Genomic DNA, 16,273 nt, shown 5'->3' on the forward strand with positions numbered 1-16,273 from the left:
CCGTTCCCTGGGTGATTTGTGTGTGTGTGGGGGGGGGGAGGGGGGGCATTTGTTATGACATTAGCTTTAGAATTTTAGAATTGGATGTCATAGTCATTATTGAATTCATGTTTTCAGGTGTTGTTGTTTTACACCATTAACCATTCTGAAGTCTCATCAGCATACAATTGCTTAAACACCAAAGCAGAAGCTGAATTCCTGGCAGGTTAAAAAAAATGTGATTTTCTTACTTTGACTGTTAAGGGCAAAGTGACAGGTTCTCTTGAAGATTTATCTCCCCAACATAGCAATTGCTCACTCTGGCTGCATCCTGGGAGGAAGAAGATAATGTCACATGATCCCCCATTGCCAGTAGCACCAGGTATTTCTGAGCATCTCTACAGAAGGACGTAGTGGTGGTGGAGCTCAGAGAAGGTATTGGTGGGTTGGGGGTGAACTTTCAAGAAAACCTGTAAGTTTTCTCTGAATGGGCAAAGTGAGAGATTCCCCTAAATCAAGTTATATATCTTTTAAAGAAATCACTCAAATTATTTTTACATAGTTCTAAAATAAATATCTGAATAAAGACATCAGCATTCTGTAATCTTTCTGTAAACCACATGGGAGCCATAAAAAGACAGCTTCCACCTACAGCTTCTTAGCAGGGCTGGATTTCCCACAAGGCCAACTGTGTCCCGGCCTCGGGCAGCAGTGAGTAGAGGGGCAGCAGGGGTGTGGAATTCCTATCTCCCGATGCCTGGGACATGCAGTTCCGGGCGGGTAGTTGTTTTCTACATTTAGCCCTGCTTTGGGCAAGCAGAGCTAAATGTACAGCGGGGAAGCCACCGCTTGTTTTGTACAAGTGATCTCGGCGATGTCGCCAAGATCACTTGTATGCAGCCTGCATACAGGGGGGGCGCATTGAGGAACCTGGCATTGGGGCAGCAGAGAGAGTTAATCCGGCCCTGCTTCTGAGACAGGCGATTTGCTTTGCGACAGAGTCCTTTTACAGTTTGTTCCTTGGGACCTATTTGGCAGAAAAAGCAAAAACAAAGCCATGGCCAACTTTTCCTGGCATTTTCTGCAGACGCATGTCCGACCAAGGCATGCATACTGGTTAAGACTGGACCCAGAATCCCTCCACACCAAAAGGGCACGAACGCCAAGTTCAAACACGAACTGAATTATCAAGTGGCATCTGAGCAGCGCAAGCGCGCCAACTGCTCTGCGAGCGTGGGTGTGATAAGGGAGCAGATTGTCACATCGCCGTGCCAAGTGCAGCCCTTGAGATCCTGGCATGGCTCCAGCCGTCCCCCTGCGCTTTCATCTCCAGACAAGGTCAGTCCAGCCCGTAATGACATGAAGTCCGGCTACCCACCGGGGCCGATATCACAGGAACATCTACCCGCCAGGATCAAGCTCAGCTCACTGCCTAATTAGCGCCCCTCGCAGTGAGGCCCGACAACCTGATACAGCTCATTTGCATGGGCGCCTGATAAATTCTCGCGCCTAGGACGTACGGTCTGAATGGCGAACTGATGTCGTTTTTTAACACTCGGAGGCCTAAATACATCATCGTGTCATCAGGCGCTAGACCCGAGCTGTCACAGTCATGCTTATTAAGATGAATTTACTAGGAAACCGGCTTTCAGTGTGAAGGCGCTGCTGATAATTACTGACAGTCGGCTGAATTCACTGCAGCCTTGACTCCGGGCAGATATTGATTTCCTCCTGTAATCGCCAATTATTCAGGTAATTCACACACCTGTAAACCATGATCTGGTTAATTAACAGAATAAAGGAAATGAACTGTAGACAGGGGCCATTGCACAATGGTACCACGACAAACGTCCGTCATCCTCGTTTGCTAATTAAATGATCGTTTGTTAATTTTATTGAAAGCAGACCTGTACTGCTCAGGGTTCCTGCCGGGTGCTGGTCATGTGACTAGCTGTGTCCCACTTGAAAGCCCTCATCAATAAAAGATACGGACACCATGGCTTCTACAAACTGGGTGACCAATCGGCTTATAATAAGGAGACCAGCGATCAATTGAATTTGTAGTTTAAAGTAGTATTAAGGTCTGGGCGTTTTTTACCTTAATGAATTCTCTGCATTAGGGTAAAAACGGCCCAGCACCTTTTTTCTCCCCCAGTTCCACCCACACTTACCTATCAGCTACACTCGTCCCTGCCGCTGGTCGTGAAACGATCCTCCGTTCCACGAACTTCCTGGTTGCGGGGGGAGGATACTGATGGCCGAGGAGCCATAGGCTCATTCTGCCATCAATCAAAGAGGGAAGGGGAGTGGCCTGCCACAGGGCTGTGTGTGTCTATGGACGCACACAGCCACTGCGGGCACGTGTGCCTACATTAGAACGATGGTGGCACCCCTACAGGGGGCGGGGGAAGAGCGCTGCGGGGACCAACTAGAAAACGAGGAATTAAAAACTTTTACAGACAAACGGCAACAGCCTCAAGCAAAAGTGTGTGTCCTTGTAGGAAATATATATTTTTTAAAAGGAGTCTTTAATATCACTTTAAATCAGCAAAACATATTTCAGGTGCATCAAAGCAAAAGCTTGCAAAGTCTAAGGCCCCTTTCACACGGGGTGGTCCGATTGGGTCAGCCTCTCAGTTTTTCAGGTAGACCCAATCGGATGCCCAATGCTAGCCTATGGGCAGCTAGGTCTAAACTGATAAAATGAGAGTTTAGTAATGGTGGGCAACTCCGGCTCTCCAGCTGTTGTGGAACTATAAGTCCCATGAAGCTTTACAAGACTGCCAGTTACAGGCATAAGTCCCAGAGGCATTATGGGATTGGAAGTTATAGCACAGCTGGAGGGCCAGAATTGCCCACAACCCCTGGTTTAGTGGTTAGGTTTACATCTACTTTAACCAAGAAGCTGTAAATCCAACACAAAGAAGCTATTAAAGAAGGCCTATGCTCGCATGGTCTCAAAATGGTTTGTTAGCACTTTTCCTGGGGTGGATACATAAAGAGTGATAGAGGTACCAGAAAATGTTCTTACCTTTCCTGCAAGATATGCTGCTCCAGGTCCCAGCAGTGGAGGTCAGGTGACCAAAAGCCTAGGCATGAAGGGGAGCCTAAGATATTTGCAGGTGAAGACCTAGAATTTGGGTTATATGAGAAGCACTGAAAGCTGAACTCTGGGATGAGCAAATATTGTCCTCATACAAGAGTCATGTGTATTCTTCCTGGACTCTAGGTGTGCATTGTGTATTTCTTCCAGATCTGTGCAGTAATCCAGTTGGACATTTCCTGTAATAAAGACCGGTCAACGCTGCTCTGTCTCATTGTGCAGGCTGACTGGTCTTGTATCCACCCCCTCCTGGTGGGGTCTTCTGGGTCATTCACAGGGTAATATGTGGGTATGCAAAGGCTTTCGGTGCACATAAAGTGGCTACTGAGGAATCTATTGCAATGAAAGTTTTTGGTATCCGGAGCTTAGCTTGAAGAACGCTCCTGTCTCCCTTTCCCTATCCATCCTAGCAGAACCGTTGCCATAGCTTTGAGTGGAGGTCTGCTGTAAGTCACCAGCATTATCATATATAATTTATACTAAATGATGTTCCTTGTGAAGTGAATTAAAAAGAACTTGATGCATAAATGTACCTGAGTGGAGAAGAACATTAAAAACACGCATAGTTCTATCTTCATGACACAGAGGGCAAAGTCATTACAGCTTTCAGCCATACAACAGAAGTTGTTCATAAAACCTGTTAAAAAAAGAACTGTTCATGGAAAATTGATGTAATGCACCAAAATCCATTGCAAGTATCCATCTACCCCTTTGCCTTTCTTCTTCAGCATTACTACTACAGGACAGGTGCTCTTTAGAAAAAGAAACTGTGAGGTGTGATGGAACCTCAACCTCGGTGTTTGGTGCCATAGCCTTGCAGTGTTCCACCCATTGGCGAACATGAGCCTACCATGGGAACTGGGCTGTCTGTAAAGTCACAGTTACACTACAGGTCTTGTCCCTCCCCCAGCCCGTGACTGGACAGTGGCTCCCTCCTCCTGTCAGCATGTTACCTGTTAGCACATGACCACTGCAGAAACAAATGATTGGCTCCTTGTGCTGCTTCTTCTTTCTCTTCCATTCTGAGCTCTGCTGTGCAGATGACTGCAAATGGCTGGTACCAAGTCAGGTACTTATACATTTCGTGTTGTATGAATGAATACAGAGCAACATTCATTTGTGGCATTTATATCTGCCTGGAGTTCAGCTTTAAACAGTAGAGGCTGTTGGACTGTCACTAAGTGTATGAAGAATGTTTGGAGGACATCTGTGCTGATGCTTCCTGTCTGGCAGGTGGAACCAGCTGGACTTGGCTATCGTTCTTCTCTCCATCATGGGGATAACACTGGAGGAGATTGAGATCAACGCCTCCCTTCCCATCAACCCTACCATCATTCGCATTATGAGAGTGCTGAGAATCGCTCGAGGTAAGAACTCCAAGATGTATCTTTGTATATCCATATATATAAGATTACCTTGAATGAATTTGGAGCCAATTGCATTATGGATGTTGTAGGCACTTCTGAACCATCGGTCTAGAATCAAATCAAAAAAGTTAAACTTTTCAGAAGGGGCATCTGAGTTCATACATACAGACAGGCATACGATGTTTACACATATATCTTTTAATAGAACGATTGATGGCAGGTCAGATTAGGAACTCATGTTCCATGTAGTCAGTATGCAACATAATCTCATCAGCCCAACTGTTAGTGTACTAAATGTTGAGACCAAAAGTGTCTCGGTGTGCCCTGGTTCTGAAATACCAATTATCAATGTGCCATTGGTCTGAAATTGTGAGTGTGCTGTTGGCCTGGAATACCAGGTGCTAGCATGCCATTGGTCTGAGATACTAAGTGGCAATGTGCCATTATTCCGAAATACCAATCATCAGTGTGCCATTGGTCTGAAATGTCAAGTGGCAGTGTGCTGTTGGCCTGAAATACCAGGTGCTAGCATGCCATTGGTCTGTAATAGCAAAAGTCAGTATGCCATTGGTCTGGAATACCAAGTGTCAGCATGACATTGTCCTGAAATACCCATTTTCAGTGTGCAATTGGTCTGGAATACAATGTGCCAGTGTGTTATTGGTCTGGCATAGCAAGTGCCAGCTTGCGATTAATCTGGCTTGCCCAGTGTCATTGTGCAATTGGTCTTGAATACCAAGTGTAACTGTGCCATTATTTTGAAATAGGAAATGTTAGTGTGACATATTCTGTGCTTATGTGTCAGTGTGCCACTTTCTTAGGATAATAGGTGTCAGTGTGGCTTTATTCAGGGATACCATGTGTCACTGAGTAATTATTTTTTGTATATTTATGGAATTCTCTTTGCATTTGCAGTGCTGAAACTGTTGAAGATGGCAACTGGGATGCGCGCCTTACTGGATACAGTTGTTCAGGCACTACCACAGGTATTGAACTTTCCTAGATAACGTCATCTGGGTCTGGCAGGCCACTTTGAGGTCCCTAAAGTTGTATATGTACCATGATGTATCTCCTGATCCCCAACAGATTATCCATTACCCAATCCATTTAATGGTGCCAGCGTTGTCCTGTTCTGATTATACCCTCCTTAGTCCCCAATTATGTCTATTTTGATTTTACCAACACTTTGAGAAGGCAGAACTGACCACAGTACATGAAGGCACTGGATGATCATCTACTGTACCTTCACACCATGGTGTATTAGGTGAATCAGTCTTAAGGTGCCCATACACTGCTCGATTCTCATACGAGAATCGCGGGAAATCCCGCGATCGTACGAGAATCGAGCAGTGTGAACGAAGACGTGCGACTGTTTCTACTGTACGGTCGCACGTCTTTTGTCTAAGGAGCACGCTAGAAAACCAGCCGAAAATCGTACGATTTTCGGCTGGTTTGAACGGTGCTCGGGAGACAAATGCCGAACGGGCCGGTGTGTGCACGCGCTCACTGCACGTTCAGCATTGCGGTCATCGGAAGTCCGCCCCTCAGGGGGGCGGGCTTGCGATGATCGAGAGTACGATCTGCCTGTCCAAGATGGGCAGATCGTACGTTTTTTTAAAAGTACTTTACAACCATCGCAAGACTAAGGTCTTGCGATGGTTGTAAAGTGTATGGCCACCTTGAGTCCTCTTTTCGTCCTTTGTTGCAACATCTTCCACAGCTGATCATAATTTGTTCCTGAAGGCCAAACATGGATGACATATCATGCTGGCAGACCAATTCATCAAGTATTGTGACTCACGATGGTTTGTTGTGCTGTTTGTTTTCACCAACACCGTAGCCATGGAGCCACCACCAGATTCCTGAGGATTTCTACAAATACTTCCCGGTGCCACGCTCCAACAAACCTATTTATAGATCAGTACAGGACTTGTTTCCACTAAGACATCTTTGTGTAAACTTGTATATTAGACTATTTCTCCTAAACTAGAGGGAGGGCAGGGATTAAAAATAACATCGCCGACGGCCAAATTTCATCTGTAAAAGGAATAAACATGTCCTGGATGACGCTGTGAGATCAGAGTGATATCTGCATTGTGACTCTCCTAGGTCAGAAAACAATGCTCACACAGAGTTTCATAAGAGGACCTCTTAAAATAAAAATATGGTTGCTGCTGACTTGTTTTGAAGGTACAGGTTCCACGGTTGACAACCCAGCAGAGGCTCTAACTCCTTCACCTCTATACAATTGGAGCTAGAGCTATTCAGCATAAGAAGATACAACTAGATGCCAAGAGGGGTAGAGACAAGGCTGTCACTATATTGAGGCAGTTGCCTCAAATGGCATCTCATTGGGTCAAGTTGGGGGGGGGGGGGGGTTTTGCAGGTGTGCCTGCCGCCCCCGTTCGGCTAAAGCATCCCAGGTTGGTAAGAGCTCTTAGTAACCTGTGATGCTCGGGCCGGCGTCCCACCCAGCTCCTGGCACCCAGTGAGGTCAGTGAGCTGGGCAGAAGTATAGTGCACACCCCCTATGCCCCAGTAACACACACCCCTGGTAACGTGCACCACCAGTACCAACGCCTCCACTCCTCCCCCCTGGCCTCAGGCAGTGAAAATTGTAGGGACACCCCTGAGTAGGGACATTAGGTTGGCACAAAAAGGACTGTCTGCAATGGCATTGAAGAGCACTGTGTCCCTACCCAGGTCCTGGGGCCACATCTCCATCCCTTCTAATTCCTCTTTGATGGAAAAGTGCTGTTTATGAGAGCAGTGTCCATGGGGGTGTGTTGGACTGATGGGGAGCCGGGCCACTGCTATGTTTGAGAGGCTTGTGGTCAGACTCTCCTATATGCTGGCAGCACATGAAAGTTTAACCCTTACTGGGACACTTAAAAGTGTAAAAAAAGGAAAAGATTCCCATATTTCCATCTAAGATTCCCAAAAGCTTAATTTGGCTTTAATGTCTCAATGTATAGTTACACTTGTGTTGACAATCTTGTTTTCCGATCCTGTTGTGGCTTTGGACCTTCCAGACCTGTTTCTTTCAGAGTTTTCCTCCAGCCTTTTGATAATGTGGGAAACTGTACACTTCCCGTCTACACTACACTTTCTACACTAACTTCTCCACTGAATCAATGGGGACAGCCAGGGTTGTCAACCAGTCTGGACTTCGAACATGGCTGCCTTTGTTGATCTCCATTACATGGTGGCCTAGTAGTTCACACAATAAAGATAAGTGGGGGAATTTATCAAAACTGGAGCAAACAGAAACTGGAGCAGTTGCCCACGGCAACCAATCAGCTTCTCTCTTCTGTTTGCTCAGTTGAGATTTATGAGAGATAGAAGCTGATTGGTTGCAGTGCAAATCTGCTCCAGATTTTGTCTGCTCCAGTTTTGATACATTTCTCTCAAGGTCCTTTGTGCTTATTTTGCAGCTCACAGGAAGTGACAAGGACTCAGCATTTCTGGCAAGATCAACAGCTATTTTCTGTACTTGCTGAAAATGTTCTTAGCATGTAAAATGAAAACAAATGCAGCCACCACGTCTAAGGACTCTTAAGCTGCAATATATTACGTTTTTTGTTAGTTGCACTTTAAGGGCCATTAAAAAGGCCGCCACCTCTGTATTTAGGGAAGCAAAACAGTTCCGATTGTCTCCTTGGAAACACGCACTCAGAGCTCCCTCCTCCTCTCGGGACAGTTGTCCTCTGAAACGTCCGCTTCTCTCAGCCCTGATAGACAGGATTATCCCAGGAATGACATTTTTCACATTACAAATACATGGAGTGATGCTGTTTGAGTTTGGCCGGAAGCCATGTGCTGCTTGGGAAACAGTGCTCGGAGACATTAACTCTCTGCGTGCCAGCGGGATGCGTGTCATCATTACTTACTGACAAGAAGCTGTCATGCTGACCGCGGATAATATTATATTTAGGTGTACTTATTCCTCCTCTTGGGATGGGGGACAGCTGTTGTCCTGGGGCCCTCAGGGTCTCAATGGCCGGCTCAGGCCTGTGATTTGTGTTATCCTGGGGCCCTCGGGGTCTCAATGGCTGGCTCAGGCCTGTGATTTGTGTTATCCTGGGGCCCTCGGGTCTCAATGGCCGGCTCAGGCCTGTGATTTGAGTTGTCCTGTGGCCCTCAATGGCCGGCTCAGGCCTGTGATTTGTGTTCTTCTGGGGCCCTCAGGGTCTCAATGGCCAGCTCAGGCCTGTGATTTGTGTTCTCCTGGGGCCCTCAGGGTCTCAATGGCCAGCTCAGGCCTGTGATTTGTGTTCTCCTGGGGCCCTCAGGGTCTCAATGGCCGGCTCAGGCCTGTGATTTGTGTTCTGTGGGTGTAGGGGGGTGGTGCCACCTCTTAGGTTGATGGGCCCTGAGATGTATTGCCATCAATGAGGGTGCCGGAGCATGCGGTGGGTCAGTCCACCAAAAATTTAATATTCCAGTTTTTGGGAGAAGCTAAAGAGTGAAAGCCAAATTCCAGACAAGCAGCTGCATACACCCTTCAAATACATATGTGGGAGATGTTTAACCCTAAGAATTTGTGTTTTTGTGCCAACACATTTAGCGACCTCACTTTTTCCAACTTCAGTTAAGGTATACTGCTTGTTCACCTCCCTGCCCCCCAGCCTGTGATTGGACAGTGAAGGAGTAGCAGAAAACTGATGAACTCGTCTTTTTTCTCATTCTCCTTTCTCCACCTGTCGATGTGTTCTTTCTCAGCACTCCACAAGGCTGATAATTTAGGCACGTATACCATCTGTATTTAAGTATACATGTCATCATTTTGATGCATACATAACTGCAGTGTTTTCAGTGGTGTCACGCGGGGGGTGTGGCCCACACCCGGGTGACACCATTGCAGGGGTGACACCAAAATGACTGACAGTCATTTTGGTGTCACCCCCTCTAAAAGGTCAGGCACTCGGTCATGGACCTGGCGACATAGCTCATCCTGCCGGGTGAACGTCCCCTCCTCTCTCTGCCGGCGTCCATCACCAAGATGGCCGCCGGCAGGAGTCAATCAGATGGCCGGGCATGCTCGATGACGTCACCGCACGCACTATGACGACACGGCGGGGTGTCACCCGGCCTCGGGACGCCCCTGAGTGTTTTTATCAGCCTGGAGTTCAGATTTAAGCCACTTCACAGTTTCTTATATCCCTTTGTAGCAGAATTCCTGGGTCCCCAAGTCTGCTCTGGCTGTTATAAGGTGAGCCTTCCCTACTGGGACACGTGCACCAATAAAAACCTGATATAGGTTCTTACCCACGCCTACTCTATCCAAACCTAGAAGAAAAGATTCAGCTGGAGTTCTTTATTAATGATCGATAAACTGAACACAAAAAAAAACACACGGAGGGCCCCTACATCTCCTATTTTCCCCTATTGCAGCATGGCGCTTGCTCCAACGCGAAAGATCAAATTTAAGAGGGATTTCTGGACACACGGGACTCTCCAGAGGCAAATCACGACCCGTGTCCCCCGTGCACCTCTGGATCATCTCCTGCCTTATCACTAAGCAGCAAGGAGCCCGAGCCAGAGGCTGGCATCTCTGCCCCCGCAGCAGCTTGGCATTTATACAGCCTCCTGAAAAGTGCATCCTGACAGGCCTCCCTGGGCACCATGCGCTACAATGACTGAAATGCCATGGTGTGGGCTGATGGTGCAGAAATAATGGAGCCGGGGAAAATGAGTAGAGAGATGTGTTAAAGCGGGATGTGGTGCTTCTCTTCAACGCTCCCCGGGAAAGAAACATTATGTCTGCAGTGCTCAATGTGCCACTCTGCAGCCAGCCATGGCGTGGCCCTCCTCTGCATAGCTGCTATCTGCATAAAAACACATTCACTTTTATATATTAGTCACAGATAAAGTGGGCCGTGAAACTAGATGACAATTACAGGACGGGTGATGATCTCATGTCCATAGACGGCAAAAGACACCCCTGACTCGCAGATCTAGGGGGAAATAGCCAGTGGACAGGTCTGAAAGAATGGAGAGGAGGGTACGCGGACAGACAGTTCCATCCATCTGCCCATGTTCTCTCCTTCTTCTCACTCCTTTTCCTTCAGGAGAAACTATAATGGTTTTTGGTCAATTTTATTTCACTTTATTTATTTCATGTTTATACAACTGGCCAAATTTTTGTGAATACCCAACCATCATATATACGTCATATGGTCAAATTATCGCGTTTAGGCTTTTCTAGTTAAAGATACTCTTAATGCTACAACATACTAAAACATATTAGACAATTGTGGGCTTCCAATCTTGTGGTAACAGTTTGGTGAAGGCCCTTTTCTGTTCTAGTTGGACCGTGCCCTTGTGTACAGAGCCAGCTCCATAAAGACATGGTTTGATGGGTTGGGTGTGGAGTAACTCGAGTGGCTTCCATAGAGCCCTGAACTTAGCCCTGCTGAACACCTGTGGTTTCTGTTTCAAACCAGGTCTTCTAATCCAACATCAGTATCTGACCATATGAATGTTCTTTTGGTTGAATGGGCACAGATTCCCACAGACACACTCCAAAATCTTGTGGAAAGCCTTCCCAGAAGAGTGGAGGCTGTTGCCGCCACACAGAGTGGGGCAACTCCATAACTGTGCTTATACTTTTGGAATGAGATGTCCAAAAAGCTCATATAGGTGTGATGGTCAGGTGTCCACATGTGTCTTGGCCATATGGGGCATTTGCTTTTAGGAAGACTCTCTGTAATTAAAACCTTGGATAAGGTCATACAGAGAGATGGGTAGGAAGTCACCGCTGTAACTATAAGTGTTGTGTGGCTGAGCGTTGCATTTCTGACTTTAACTTGCATTTGAAGCGCACGTCAAACACATTTGATTCGATTTCCATTTGCTTCAGCGGTGCAGTGTGAATCTATGGCCATGTTTGGCCTGTTTCGCTTTGGTATTCTGACTCTGATTGTTGTATTAGCGATTTATCCCTTGCTGAGACCTCTCTGCCTGGCCTGTATAAGCAGATATAATCACTGCGGACAATCCTTATCAGATAGCTCAACTCACCAAATACCTTTTCATCCACGAATTGCTTTATTTAACCCCTTCGTGACTGACGACGTACAGTGTACGTCGCCAGAGCAGGGTTACAGCAGATGAATGAATAGACGGTATTTGAAAGTCGGAGATAGTAATGCTTCCAAGCATGCAATGCAGATTAACATGTGGTCATGATACTGTCAGCCATGACACTGGTGGCTAGTACTAACAAGAAAGGGGAAATACATCACAGATGGGAGGGAACACAGAAAAACAATGTAATAACTAGAATGGCCACAAGATGGCAGCATGTGAACCAGTTACAATGCTGCTCACAACAAATGGCTTAAAGAAAATCAACTATATAAATTCTCATCTCACATTTGCAAGAATGATAACTATAACTGTGAATTGTCATATTTTATACAACTATTGTGGCAGCACATTTGGCGTTTCTTTGGAAACAGCAGGCACTATTGAGATGTGCTGACACTTAAGGCAAAGCGAGGCCCTTTGCTGTGGTTTGGATTTGAACACATGCGTTTTAATATTGCTGTGTTTCAATGAAAAAAGGCAACATTTTACCACACCCTAACTTTCAACTTGAGCTATTGAGCTCTGTTAATGAAAGAATGCCCAGTAAGGAGAAACTGCAATACATTTTAAAAGACAGGAACTCCACTTGCTGACATGTCAGTAAAACACAAAAAAATTATAAACAATATTTAAAAGTATGTCAAATGTATTTTGCACCTGTGCGTAATAAATATGTACAAAGACATTATAGTTTTTATTCAGGTACATGCTTGGCTGATCTGAGGAAGCAGGTGAAAAGCGCGATTGTTAGTATTATTATGCATCGTGCGTTTGATTTTTCGGTGGCAGGGGTGGCATAGCAGTTGATGAGTTTTTGTTTATGTACATTGGTCTGGCAATGCTTTTCCCATCACAGGTCAGCAGTCAGGAGCACACGAGAAACATCTATGATATTTATTATTTTCGGGGGTGACAAGCCTGACTTTATACGTGAAATATGTTTAGCTAAAAGCTTGCCGTATCCTTGCGCCTAATTATTAAACTTATAAATTACACTCATGACATCTCCACTACAATCAGACCCGAAAAGGACACCAGACCTCATGTGCGTTCTGGCCCCCGCGCTCACCTTCCTTCAGAACGTCTTGCGCACATCTTAAATTCGAGTTCATTTTAACTGTTTTATATGCAACGGCGAGGTTGGTGGCCGCGCTGTCATCTCCGGTGTGCGTCCTTCAGGCGTCCTGCTAGTTTGTACCGTACAACTGAATTAGCGGTAGTAAAAGGACATCGTTTGGTAGCCTCTCTCAATGCATATCAAGTAACTTGAGCCTCGCAGTCGTTCACGTCCCTCAACAATCATCTTATTAACCGCGGATGTGGTGGCTCCTCTGACAGCTGTCCTTCACTCTCTAGGGCATAACTGAGCTCTTCATCCCTTTGCTGTTCACTTCACTGTAAAAGAAAAAAGTTGACTGTCGGCTTCTCTTCTTGGTTTCTCTTATTTTTCCATCTCATTTACTCTGCCCCGTTCTCCTAAGGCTGTATTTGAAAGCTATGCTGTTGTTAAAGAAAACCTGTCATGATGGCAGTCTGCCTTTCCTAGCCTTCTTCTGAAAATGCTGGTTGCCTTGCTCTTATGTCCATCCTCAATATTTTTTGCTGACCTGGAACTAGTACTGTCAGAAATGTCAGAGTGAAGGCAAAGGTCCTCATTTGTATATTGGTTCTAGGTCACTGACTCAAAGTACTGAAGGTAAAGAGTCAACAAGATAACCAAGCAACTACAAGATGCCTTTAAAGTAGAACTCCATTTTTGAGAAGTCAACTCCCCTTCCTGGCACAAGAACAGGTCCATGATAGTTGAAAGGAGCTTCTCTAACCCTCAGGAGCCATTTAGGAGCCACCAAAACCACCCTAAACCTGCCTTCTTCATTGTCTCCAATGCAGTTATTCTCAACCTGGACCCACATTTGTCCTTGGTCATTAAGTCGCGAACCAAGTCGCACTGCAACGGAATGCACTGCATTGTAGTACCGGGCATTTGGCTACAGGCGATCGAACTGTGGGTGGGAGGTTCGTTTGGTCGTCATTCAAATTAATGGCACCGCAACGCACCTTCCACAACAGAACACGCAGTAGGTGCGATTCCGCGATACAGTGCATTAATCGCATGGGACTGTGTGATTAACGCACTGTATTATTGTAAACGGACCCTCAAAAACACACAACCACAGACACAGTCTCACACACTCATGGACATTCTCACACACACTCCAAATAAATTATAATGTTTTTATATCCACCCAGTCTCTCTACCATATGAGAACTGGAATGGATCCTCAGCCTGATGTCCAGTGTAGGCTGTTGTGCTGTGACAAAGCTCCATCCATATGTGCATTGCTTATACAACTTCCTTGCTCGCCCTGTAGAGGTGACGGGAGCCAGAATGTGACACCTCTACAGGGCGCATGTGGGAGCTGTAAGCAATGCATGTATGGATGGAGCTCCCTTATGGCCATACTTCCAGCCCACCTCACCTCAAGCTGACACGACACAGGGCTATATTTTGAATGGCTGCTTGGCACAAGAACTAACGGTGCTGCGCTAGGGGGAAGCTGAGGAATCACTCACCTAGAAGGATGGCATGTTGCGACCCACTGAACATGGGGTCGCGGCCAACTATCGGGTCACGACCCACTAGTTCAGAACCAAGGCTCCAATGCATTTAACCAAAATGGGGGAAAGTCAATAACATTTTCACCAAAATTTCAGGGAAATGTAAATTTCAATTTTGCTCATTCCTAACATAGAGCTTCTTACCTCCCTTACTTTATTCAAAGCTAATAAAACATTTTGCCAGCAGTGGGCTTTTGTCTTTCCCTAGATCCTGGTATAGTTATGCTATGCATCGATGTATTGTCAGTCTTTGACAATTGCTTTTATTATGTACACTATCTCAGTGAGCCCTGTGTGTATCTTTTGGCAGGTCGGTAACTTGGGCCTTCTCTTCATGCTCCTCTTCTTCATCTACGCCGCCCTCGGAGTTGAGTTATTTGGGAAATTGGGTGAGTAAAGCTCGGTCTTGTTGTGGCAACACTAAAGAAAGTTTATATAAAACCATTTGGTCCGGTCAGGATTCCGGCCTATCAGGAAGCATTTTCCCGAGAAGATTAGAAGGCACATCTGTTCATTATCAGTGGAATGCTCTCCACCTCTAACACGCCATATCACTTGCAGCTGTTCCTGGGAACTTCACACGACGTAGTCCCCGATAAAGTTTTAAAGCTCTCCCAACGCTGTAGAACGTCATATGAAGGTCACATGTGCCTTGAAGGCAAACTGTAATGAAAGCATTACATCGTCTGCCATTGCGCACCTCACCTCTTGACAATACTAAATACCTGGTTGCCATGCAAATTCAATGGCATGCAATAATTTCTGAACTATACTCTGTCTACAATGGCTGCATACTTGTTCTGCTCACAACTCAGCTTGCAGCTAGCATTTTAAGAAGCAGGTCAGCAATGGAAGCCCTTGTATTTCTAGCGTTACTGATTAAGGGCAACTCCACCTGTTATTAAACATAATCTCCAATGGAAAATTATGTTTTAATTTCAAGTGGAGTTGGAGAAGTTGAATAACCTGACGACCTATCTCAGGAGCAAGGTTCCCAATAGTCCTCTTTGACTCGGCCCTCTCGTGCTCTTAATTTGTAACTCCACACAGCTCTTTTTTTCTGAACCAGCTGTATTTACTGAAACAGATATGCAGTCAGATAGACATTGTATTAACAACCTCCATTTTCAGTCTTACCTTCTGTATTTCTTGTTACATTACATGTGCAGAGAGTATAAATATGAATGAGCAGTCCAATAGGTACCAGAGTAAGACTGTGCTGCTCAACAGGCCTGGTCAGACATGCCCCCCTCCCCTTCTCTGCAACACATGTCTATGTGAGGACATTTATCATGAGGGTGTGGCTGTTACTCAGCTCTGCCAGCACACAACACAACGGTGTGAGGGCTAGGAACAGCAAAAACATATATCAGGGCATTTTCTAGCAAATATTAGTCTCAAATCATAGCATGTGGGGGGTACAGGACTATTAAGAGATAAAAAGGTATAAGAGGCCAGTTGAGCTTTAAAATTGTAAAATGTATATCTTGACATTTTAGGAAAGGAGATTTCACTAGTGAGCACATGGGGCCGGTCAGGAGTCCAGGCACATCCAGATATTACTTATAATGCAGTTTTGTGTAATTGAAACATAAACATCACCCCTCCGCTGTCAGACAGACCAGACACATGTTAGGAGAGCATAAAAGTTATATATGTCTGTGTTCTGCAGGAAGGATCTAAAGCCAAGGGGAGGTTTAGGATGAATGATGCTTTCCGTGCCAAGAAAGGTGCAGTCTGCATTCTGATGATCTGAAGCATAAATAAGAAAGGGTAAAAAGCTGTGCAGCATTAAAGGAGACCTGTCAAGATATACACATGGGAATCACCATTAATAAAAAGGTACAGGCCATGGGGCTGTCATCTTGACCCTGGCTGGCCTACCTCGTGTGTCACCAGACTGGAACAAGCACTCAGGATTAATGTGGAACTCCCCACTTCCTGAAGGCCCCCCCGTGGGTCATTTGTGAATGCAGCCCTTAGGCTGGTCTGTTGCGCTGTGATCTTCCATGAGTGATTGCAAGTACAGTAAACTCCCAGTTATCCGGCACCCACGGGGATCGGTAGGGGCCAGATAACTGAAGTTGCTGGTTTCTTGAGAGTTAATTGTCAA

General features: G+C 45.8%; 1 protein-coding gene across 3 annotated transcripts in view; it reads left to right on the top strand.

The window, feature by feature from the left end:
- The window catches only part of CACNA1H (calcium voltage-gated channel subunit alpha1 H), a 196,511-nt gene that overhangs the window by 172,482 nt on the left and 7,756 nt on the right, over positions 1–16,273 (top strand). For all 3 annotated transcript variants that reach the window (XM_018564684.1, XM_018564686.1, XM_018564685.1), the window contains exons 26-28: positions 4,316–4,449; positions 5,365–5,435; positions 14,471–14,549. In XM_018564684.1, the coding sequence (XP_018420186.1) occupies positions 4,316–4,449; positions 5,365–5,435; positions 14,471–14,549 (284 nt within the window). The remainder of the gene's footprint in view (positions 1–4,315; positions 4,450–5,364; positions 5,436–14,470; positions 14,550–16,273) is intronic.

This window comes from Nanorana parkeri, unplaced genomic scaffold (assembly GCF_000935625.1).
Source record: "Nanorana parkeri isolate BGI_ZX_2015 unplaced genomic scaffold, ASM93562v1 scaffold772, whole genome shotgun sequence".
Lineage (NCBI taxonomy): Eukaryota > Metazoa > Chordata > Amphibia > Anura > Dicroglossidae > Nanorana > Nanorana parkeri.